Source organism: Zingiber officinale, chromosome 1B (assembly GCF_018446385.1).
Source record: "Zingiber officinale cultivar Zhangliang chromosome 1B, Zo_v1.1, whole genome shotgun sequence".
Taxonomy (NCBI): Eukaryota; Viridiplantae; Streptophyta; class Magnoliopsida; order Zingiberales; family Zingiberaceae; genus Zingiber; species Zingiber officinale.
The window spans coordinates 20,928,748-20,939,530 of record NC_055986.1 but is presented as its reverse complement, the minus strand read 5'-3'; the positions used below and the strand labels follow the sequence as shown (position 1 = coordinate 20,939,530).

Sequence of the window (10,783 nt, the reverse complement as noted above, 5' to 3'; positions counted from 1 at the left end):
AAGGATAAGGATAACTGCAATACTGCTATCGCACGATCAACGAGCATGTGAAGTGTTCATGAGGCCACGGCTGGCTCCACAACTTATTCCCATGACAAGTAGGGTATTCATCTGGGTAATCCACGATGAAATTAATCTTAACAATCGCACATTTTCACTTATAAAACTAACCTGTCGCTCTCACCCCGTCACCTCGCTCATTCTCTTCCTCCTGAATTTCTTATTAATATTTTGCCCTTTTCCCTCTCTCTTTCTGCAGATTTCCTCGCATCTTGATCCAAATCCAATCTCTACTCTCCGAGGAGAGCGACGTCACTGATAGCATCTCTCTCGATCAAACGTTGTTTTCGTGTTTATTCCTTTTGTTCTGCTTCGATCGACGACTCCTCGAATTGCTGTTAGGGTTCTTCTGGATTTGGGGTTTGATCGCGCGCCGAGAGGATGACGAATGGGAAGCTGATGCCAAATCTCGATCAGAACAGTACGAAGGTCCTTAATCTCACTGTTCTCCAGCGGATCGACCCGTTCGTAGAGGAGATCCTGATTACCGCCGCTCATGTCACCCTCTACGAGTTCAGCATCGAGCTCAACCAGTGGGTGCGTCTCGACTGGAAAATTTCATCCTTAATTGATTAATAATGTTTCGGCCGGTTTTTGGTTGGTGTTATTGCATCTGATCTGGGGTTATTTTGATTTCCTTCAGAGCCGTAAAGACGTTGAAGGATCCCTATTCGTCGTCAAGAGGTAGTTGGGAGTCTCCCTTCTAAGATATTACGTTTTTTTATTATAGATTTCTTTTGATTCGAATCTGAGGTACCCGTGAATTCTTGTTTTCCTTCATTCCGACAATTCCTCTGGTCAAGATAGGATCAAGTGTTATTCTATACTCCTGGGAATTTATAGGGCATTGGCTTCTAATTTGCATCATTGTTTTTTTTTTTTTTTTGTAATTTTATTGTTTCTCTAATTGTTCCTTTCCCTTTAATTAATTTGGTTGTTTCTTTTATTGCCAATTATGAAAAGAATTAAGTGCTTATGTATTTGCAGGAACACACAGCCCAGATTTCAATTTATCGTGATGAATAGACGTAACACAGGTTGGAAATTGGTTCATGTTAGAGTTATTTTATTTATTTATTTTTGCATTTTTCTTAATAATTTGTGTTATGCTTCTTCCTTTATGCTGTGTTTAGTTGGAAGGGAGGAAGTATGAGACAATGAAGGCAATTTAGGTGAGGGCAAAGAAGAGAAATGAATTATTTTATCATTTTCATCACTTATTTCCACCTATTCTGTTTACTTGAAGGGAATAGGAACGAAAAAGTCATATCACCAACATATGTTGTGTTTATTGGATACTCAAACTACAGTCTTTTCTTTTGTGGAAGTAGAATGAGTTGGATAGAATTAAATTCCTCTGTCTCCTTTTCCATCCTAGGGGAAAAAAAAGTGAAATTAAAAAATTCATTTCTTAGGTCTTACCTTTATTTCCCCTCCTATTTCTGTCAAAGTAAGCATTAGTGGTCAGTTTTAGTAGTGAAAATCCGCAAATGAAAAGTTATCTGTAGATCTGTTGTTGAAAACCTTTTCTTGCAGACTCCAAATGGATTTTAAGTCTATTTTAAAATTTCAGAGACATTTATACTTTCTAGTAGCCTAGGGATTCTTTTGTCAGTGTTCTCGTGGGAAAGAATACACTTGGCAGAGCCACAGTGTACAAGGATTTAGAGCTTTGAAATAATAGGGATTCTAAAGAATCAATAATGAGCAAGTGCCAAGTAATAAGTTGTAGATTAGGGATGCTGTAGGGAATTACCTACCTTGTTTCTCATATCTTTGAAAACCAGCTGTTGGGAGGGACAATAGGAAGTATGAGAAACACAAACTTATAAGAGGAAGAAGATTGGTTGGAATTTGCCTCTGAACAGGAGGATATTATTTTTCAATTTACCAATTTCGTATACTTTTTTAGTCTTCAGTTGAACACTGATTATACTACAATAAACAAAAACATGAATCCCTGTTTTTAGTCAGTTATATTTATATCCACCATTGGGCTGGATATGAGGTCACTTCTTCATCAAACCAAGTTCATTTAGATTTCTTTCTATTATACTGAGAAAACCATTTTTGGTCTTCCTCTACCTATAAAATTTTCAACCCTAACTAATTGGACCAGTAACATTATATAGATCATCTATTTGATTTTATTAAACATGTGTTATCATAAACAAATGAGAAGGATGCCAATCATCCTTCTTGGCATTCTCTTGACACTGTTGTTTGTCTCTGCATCCCAAATCCATAAAGAATCATCTTTCACTAGTCAGTTATGATCATATTAGAGATTTCTTATTTAAATAAAATAAAATATCTGAATCTAAACAACTAGGAAGATTTTTGTAGATTCTATTTATTATTTAGTTGGCACACTAAAACAACCAATCTAGCTTAAGTTATCTTTAACTCTATAATCAGATCAATGTTTACCTATTTAGTCATGAGTTTACTTTATATATATATATGAAATTCTCATGCTCAAGTGTGTTTTATGACTTCCAATTAAAAATTGGTTCAATATATGCTGAATAATAAGTCCATCAGAGGCAGATTCAGAAATGATCAGATGAAAATTGTATGAATTAGGAACTTTTTTTGCAATAGCCAAAAAAGTGCTTGTATATTCCACTGTGAATTAGTATTAGAAATTCAGGATGTTTTAAGATATGCTTCAAAAGGTTCAGTTCCTTCAAACACATTCTAATTTGTTAGAAATGATTGATAGTTTCTTCAAAAGTGCTTGTATATTCTCTGTGATTTATCAATTTTGGTAGCCTGGTTCGCTGTATGTGCTTATTTTGGTTGACAGATAATCTAGTCGAGGATCTTTTGGGAGACTTTGAGTATGAAGTTCAGATTCCCTATCTTTTATACCGAAATGCAGCTCAAGAAGTAAATGGCATATGGTTTTATAATTCACCTGATTGTGAAGCAGTGGCAAATCTCTTTAGCAGGTACGGTGCTGCTAAAGTGATCCCTGATGTGTCAATTTGCTCTTAATCACTTCCTTAAGAATATTCTTGCTTATTCTATCCTTTTATACCCATCTTCTTGCCTAAATGCAAATATATACTCATTACTATATTCTATTACACAAAGAACATATTAGATTTACTTACTATGGATGTTGATTCATATTTCATATTATGTAACTTAACATTATTTTTATATTTTGTGAACTTTATTTTAAAATTATGGTTTTGGGGATGGTTTTTAATTTGATGTCAAACTTTTTCCAAATCATGATAGTGAACTTATATTTTCAAATGTTCATCTAGTTCATTTGTGTGTTAATCCGCCTTATTTTATTTAAGTCCATCAGTAATGCTTAATAAAAGAACATATATTGAGATGTTATATTGATGAAAAAATAGCTTGTTTACTCAGAACCTTTGCTCAAGGATAGGGTATTAATTCGCTGCTCTTCAATTTCATATGGTGGATGTCAAAATACAAACAATTATCTAGTGCATCATTCTCATTTCTATATATTTCATGCTGAACAAAATAAAGGATATGAAATTAGGCATTCCTGTACCATTCATGCTAATTCCCTTTTATGATTCCATGTTGGCAATCAAACCATACTGTTATTTGGCAATCCTTTGAAAGGAATTGGCTATCAGTGGGAAAGCAAAGGCAGCAAAGAACATTACTTGCCAGCTGTATCATGTGATGCTTTATTGATATAGTTCATCAATGATTTATGTATTGCTAATCTAGTTACCATATGGAGCATCTGACTTGTTCAAGAACAATCAAGCTTTTATTTGACCATCTGAATCATTTTACAACCAGAAGTTTATTTGTAGATAAGAATGTGGCTTTGACATTTTTTACTCCATGGAATAGTTATAGTTATTTCTTATCATTAATGTATCAATATTTATTCAAAACTATCTGAAAGTTTGTTTATGTGCAATCATATATTTGTGCAATGCTCTAATATCCAATGATATCATAAAAAATATTCAAGTGTCCAAACAAAAGGGTATAGGTAATTTTTTTTTAATGATTTCTAAGCATCGATATTCCCAATCTGGGAACCATCAATTTGTAGATTCAGGTTTTTGAACTTCTATTGATCACTGATTTATTCTACATTGCAACTAGGAAATTAATGTCCAATTAACAGAGCCATCACTTTCTAGGGATCACTGATTTTTTAATGATTGTTTAGCATACCATATGCTATTAACTGCTACTCTGTAATTGTGTCATCCTTGTATATGCATGCTAGTATGTGTATGCGTATATATACACACACAACTTGAGAGTCTTTTTGCAGAATCAATTGAAACTTATTAGACATAGGAAGTGAGCTGCAGTCTTGTTTCATTTATTTCTATGCTTTAGACTGATAGTCTTTCTTTTATTCAGGATACTAAGTGCATATTCCAAAGTGTCACCAAAGTCTAAGCTAACTTCTAAAAGGTATCTCATATCCTTCTGGTAAATTTATATTTCAGAATATGAGGATAGCATTCTTTCAGAATACGTCCATTCCATGTTGACAACTAGCAATTCCTTTACTTTTGGTTCTGTAGAACTCCTATGTGACACTGACCATGAACTCCAATTAGTTAATGGTCCGTGAAAAATTCATAGAAACAATGAGAATCTTCAAGTGGCTTTTAGACCAACTTCTCTCTTTCAGTTGAAGGATGAAAAAGGAGCTTGTTGATTTTTTTAGAAAAACACAGATGAACAAAGGAGAACATCAATCTAAAAAAAATAATACACGAGCAAACCACATTTATAAAAAGAAAAAAACTTCAACTCAGATCAAGGAGTGGATGTCCCTTCTCTATTTGTCATCCTCTCGTTTTTAGTCTGCTGAAAAGTTGCACTAGACAACACAATTTGACACTGGCAAGACACTGACCTGGTCGACTCATTTAAGTGTTGGGCTAGGGATTGCACGATTCATTACAGGCTGTGCTTGACATTAACTTTGTTTGCTCGACATTGGATGATTGACTTGTGTAGGCACAGGTCCAAAACAATGGGGAAAAGAAATATAAAAAACAGAAAATAGGAAGGAATATTCAAAAATACAATTGGAGATGTTTATAGGGAAATTAAAAAAATATATAGATTTTTTGGGGTTAATTAGGTGAGTTTAGGTTTAAGTTGATTGAGTGCCCCCAAATTAGCCATTTTTATTCAAAACAAAAGGTATTTTGGTCTTTTTACCCCTTTGATCATTGAGACGGTCCCTTCCCAACACAAGCTTGGCCCTACAAGTGGGTCGTGCCATGCCTGGCCCAGGACAAACCAGGCTTCTAGTTCAGATTAGGCACAAATGAAGAAACAGTGAGATGAGAAAAAAGGAAGGAGATGCGGAAAGAATGGAATAATGATGGTGACAACTGGTAAGAATATGCCATTGCCTATTATTCTATAAGTTGCATAATCATGTATAAAGATAAGGCTGGAAAAAAAGAAATTGTTGGAAGTTTTAAAACTAGGTCCACGGATGAACAAACTAAAATATGAACACATCAAAATTAATACATGAAATCACAGTCTTGAAAGAGACATTACATGACATGCGCAAGTCAGATTTTAACTCATATCTCCCTTCTATTTTTAGTCTCTTCCTAAAGATATGTGTGTGATTAGGTGTGACTAAGGAAAAGGTTAGATGAGAAGAGAGAAGGGAAAAGAGGAGAATATTGGAATATTGGTAGCAGCTGGTCAGATGGAAGAGATTATGGCATCTATTAATTGCATATAGTTGCATTGACTAAGCCAGCCCAACCGTTGACTGGCCAAACCAGAAACTGAGGCTGTCTGGTTCAAGATTCAGTCTGGTTTCAAGAACATAGGTAGCTGGAAGGTATGGTTGTTGTTGACCATGTGTTGATTGGTTACTTTTTTCTGCTGCCATTATAGAATTTTGACAATTATGATGTAACAATTTCAGTGATCCACTGTTAACATGTTTCCTATGGTTGCTCACATGGACTTCAGCTTTATGGTTATAATAAATGGTGATTTTATTTCATAAAATAGCTTGGATTCTCTGTCTCTTTTCTTTTTCAGCTCCTTGCATTCACATCAGATGCTGATATTTTTCCTAGTTATCACATCAGATGCTGATAACAATTTCAGTTATCACTTACCAATTTATCAATTGCTTTATAGATGATAACATCATGATGGCTGTGTGACATGTTATTTTTTGTAACAGTGAGTTTGAGGAGCTTGAAGTTGTACCTACTTCATCCGTCATTGAAGGTCCTCTTGAGCCAATAACATCAGTTTCTGCAGCCGCTCCTGATGTTGCTGATGATGCATTTGTGAACTTTTTCAGTGTATGTTTTCTGCTAAATAGTTTCCCTTATCGTACTTCCTATCAATAATATTTATTGTTGCTACTCATTGTTTGCTATCATTGTATGTGCTGCAGTTCCAGACTTAAAATATTGTGTACTACAAGATTCAGAGTTTGTTCTTCAATAACTATTCTTGACATAAACAGTTTGATTTTTCTCAGAATGCTACAAGCACCGGAAATGCATCAGATGCAACAGTGATCAGCCAGTTATATCTTGCTGCTCCACCTGTTCCTGTGACTACTCATGCACCAAGTCATGCAACAAGTGTCAATCTGCCTGTTTTGCCAACCGTTCCATCAATTCCCATTCCCTCTGCTTCATCTGTTCCTCTAATGAAACCCCTGGATAGTCTTGAATCTGGAAATGGGAGTGGTAGCCATGCTATGAATCTGGTGAAACCTTCATTTTTCTCACCTGCTTTATCTTCTGCACTGGTAATGCCTCCAGTATCATCCGCTGCTCCTACAGCCCCGCCCCTCTATTCTCCAGTTACACTGCAGCAACCATATGGAACTCCACTACTTCAGCCCTTTCCTCCACCTACTCCATCTGCATCGCTTACTCCTAGTCAAAACATTGGACCAGTTATCACAAGAGACAAAGTTCGTGATGCACTATTGAGCCTTGTTCAAGTAAGTTTCTTTCCATTATTCTCATCATTTGCTCTACTATTCTTTCTGCTCTTTTCTAAGATAACATATCTTAAGTTGCCATTGCTTTTTTGGATGTAGAATCCAACTTGTTTATTCACAATTGCATTAACTGATTCTTTTCGATGTGGTTTGCTTTCGTCTCATTTTGTACCTCCACACCTGAGCTGAAAGATGTTCAGTGGACCTTGAAATCCTTTGATGTGATCATTAGGTGTTAGCTCATTCTTCATCTGGTATTGTTTGTAAGAAGAATTGTCTATAAAGCCTTTTATTTTATTGCTTTCTGTCTTCTTCAATCTCTATTACATATTGATTTTGTTCCTCTTTCACTTTCCTTTTAGCCCTTCTCTTTTCTGTTTTTCCTGCAACCATATATTGCTCTGATTCATCACCTTGTATCTGATTTTTCATTTATATTTGTTGTTATGTTTATGCTATTTGTGTATATGCTGTACCAATCACGTCACTTGTTATTGATACTTTCATTTAATATTTATTTTGTTCTGGTTTTTCATTTATATTTAATATTGATGCTTGGTTTTTCAATTAAGAGTTGAAAAGTGCTTTTAGTCTCAGATATTTGTTGCCAGAGAATGCATGAAAACAAACTTGAAAGATTATTTGATTGGATATCATGTTATATTCTTTTGTATATGTTAGTCTGTTTGTTTTGCTGAAAATTTTGCTCTTTGGTAAATGGTAGGTGAGGATCTTGATTTTGTTTTGGTCAACTCACTAAATTCAGTTGTGATTCAAGCTCACCATTATGTTTTAACATATAGAGGAATGAAATTTGCCGCGACAATTCGCCGCGACAACTTGCCGCGACACACTCACTGATCGGTCTATAGACCGATCAGGAGGCAACCTGATCGGTCTACAGACCGATCAGTAATTCTCGATGAGTTGTCGCGGCGAATTGTCGCGGCAAGTTGTCGCGGCGAATTGTCGCGGCAAATATCATTCCTCTAACATATATTGTATAGGAAAAAATAAAATAAAGCAGAAACATCTTCTGAAGAACGAAAGTATTGGAAACACACACACAAAAAAAAAAACGTTGGATACTTGAGATTTTGATCAAATTTCATAAACAAAAGCATTAGTTCAAGTAAGATGAACCCTTGGCTCGGTCCATTATGTTAACCATATAATTCAAATTTTAAAATAGGTTCTTTTGCCTTGATCTCTGTTTTTTTTTTGGCTTCAAAAATTGCATCATGCACTTCTCAATTATTTTCTTAATTTTATTTTTTATAATGTAATTTTCAGATGCAATTTCTGATGACAAGTAGGACTAGCGGAATTCTTTTTTAAAAATGATCTCCACATAGCCAAAGTGGAGCCTTGTTCTTGTGTAATCACTAGATGGATTATAAGAATCTTGCTTATTCGTGTTTTCTGTTTTCGACAGAATAACGATTTTATTGATATGGTTTATCGGGAGATGCTAAATGCGCATTATTCGTTGTGAATGAGCTTTTGCCAAATGGAATTTAGCTTGTTGCTTTAATATGGTTGCTAATGATGCAGTTTTTTCTTATAAGAGCTATTGTAAAAATTGCCAATCGAAGATGAGGGACATGGAACTTTTGTTTATATTATTATTTGGGGGTTGTATATGAGTGGGAACATTTCAGTCTTAAATTTGATGTGGTACTCTTATTAGCGGTAATTAATCTAATATTTGTTTTTGCATTGAAACTCTATTTGGTTGGTAATGTCTTATTGGCCTCCAAGAATAATCTTAGAGTATTTATATCAGTTATCCTATCTTAAAATTTTATTTTAAATTTTAAATAGGGAAATCGAAAAATCTTTGTATAAGTTAGTTTATCTATTTTCTAAATTTTATATTTATGAATAGTTCTCTAAATTTAGAGACTGAATTTCATTCTTTAAACGTTATAGAAGAGAGAAAAAATAGGGAAAAAAATAAAGAAATTGATATATGAGATATTGAAAAGTGAATATCTAAATTTAATAAAATAATTTTTATTCTAAATTATGTATTTTGGATAAGGAAATGGTGTAGATGTTTTTAAGAAGAGATTAGAGTATTTGTAGTTCGATTTCTAATTATGACGTATTTGTAGAGATTTTTTCTCCTAATAGAGTATATAATCATGGGATATTGGGTTTCTAGATAGTTTAGTCGTGAGTGCTTTTTGATTTATCTTAGTGGTCGGTGGAAAATTTTTATAGAATTGGATTGGTCGTTTTAGATTGTTATTTGATTCACCACGAGAAGAGACTAAAGCTGCCTATGTAAGCCCTAAAATGTAATACCGAAGACATTTTCAATTAAACTAGTCAAATTGGGAGGTTAAACTTAAAACTTTCAATCAATCAATGCCCCTTCTGAAGTTACTCTCCTACTACTTGTTCCTGGCCTTCTTCCTCAACCTCACCGGTAACAAAGATGCCCATAAGCGTGAACAGACACTAAACAATTTATGAATACGTAACTCTATCTTCACGGAATTCATATAAGGATATTATTGTCAACAGAGAAGATTGTAGCCGGTATAGAATGTCCTATTGGTTGTCTTAACTCCATTCTTATGTGTTGTTATTGTTGGACGAGTCATCTTTGCCGGGGTGACCTTTTATTTTCTCCGCTGACTCTCAAAGTGTAGCGAGGTGGGATGCTAAACCGAAGTATACAATAATGAGATAGAATCCAGACAGGAATCATATATTCTGAGTTGTTTGTGAACCTTCAATTCTACTTGTTTACATTATACCAATTACTGCTTAGCCTTGATTAACAAGGAGTTGCATGTAATTGTTGGATGGAGATAAACGAAAAGGACAAATTAAAAGGGTGACCTTATTTTTGAAATAGTAAGATGATGTGCTATTTTAATTTTTTATTATAAGGGTATTTCATCTCATATATAATTATTTAACTATCCTCCTCTAAAATATTCTCATTATTACTCTTACTTATATTTTCTACCTAAATCATGAATCAGGGGCACATTGTAATAGTTATAAACCTATAATTAATATACAATTGTAACAATTATAATTTTATAGTTGTTATAACTGAGTTATCATACAGTTGTAACAATTACGAAATCATAACTATTATAACGAGTACCCTGTGATAGTTTTGAAGTGATCAACTAAGTTAAATTAATTGTGTATTTGATTTTAATGTCTAAGTGTGTAGGAGCTTAGGAACACAGGAAGTCGAGTGGAAGACGCAGCTAGCGAGAAGGATGACATGGGGAAGGAGTCGATGCACTTAGTGCATCCGAAGGACGAGATGCTGCGGAAGAGTATACCGGTGAACGAGAAGGACTTGCACGACGTTCGAGGGACGAGAAGCCGGGGAGAAAGTCTATTCGAAGAGAAGGTCAGAGTTAAGTTCGGGTGAACTTAACTACAGTTAGCCGAAGAATCATCCACGTGAAGAGATCAACTACTAAGGAGCTAATTTGCCTCATGGAAGATGCCTTCTATGACTTGGAATGCGCCTTCGATGAATAGTGCGAAGGCGCTTTTCAACTATAGAAGACACTTTCTAGTAGCCGTTAGTCGTAGATAGAGTTTTATCCTCAACGGATAAAACTTATCTGATGGAAGGCACATTGGACCATCTTGAAGGCGCCTTCAAGCTGCGAATAGAGTTTTCCAGGGGTTATAAAAAAACCCCTGGAGTTAGGAAATATTCAACAACTCTCGTATTCATTTCCTAGAATTTTTTTGAGCTTCCAA

At 34.7% G+C, this 10,783-nt stretch overlaps 1 protein-coding gene across 2 annotated transcripts; it reads left to right on the top strand.

The window, feature by feature from the left end:
• The first annotated feature begins 200 nt into the window (after positions 1 to 200).
• Positions 201 to 8,761, top strand: LOC122052298 (mRNA-decapping enzyme-like protein). Of its 2 annotated transcripts, none has more exons than XM_042613772.1 (8): positions 201 to 597; positions 704 to 744; positions 1,048 to 1,097; positions 2,870 to 3,014; positions 4,441 to 4,494; positions 6,257 to 6,380; positions 6,563 to 7,036; positions 8,330 to 8,464. In XM_042613772.1, the coding sequence occupies exons 1-8, from the start codon at positions 442 to 444 to the stop codon at positions 8,372 to 8,374; spliced, it is 1,089 nt and encodes a 362-aa protein (XP_042469706.1). In that variant the 5' UTR covers positions 201 to 441; the 3' UTR covers positions 8,375 to 8,464. The 2 variants fall into 2 exon arrangements, with proteins under 2 accessions (XP_042469706.1, XP_042469699.1); XM_042613765.1 differs by lacking the exon at positions 8,330 to 8,464 and adding an exon at positions 8,472 to 8,761 and having other exon boundaries at positions 202 to 597.
• The last annotated feature ends 2,022 nt before the right edge of the window (positions 8,762 to 10,783 follow it).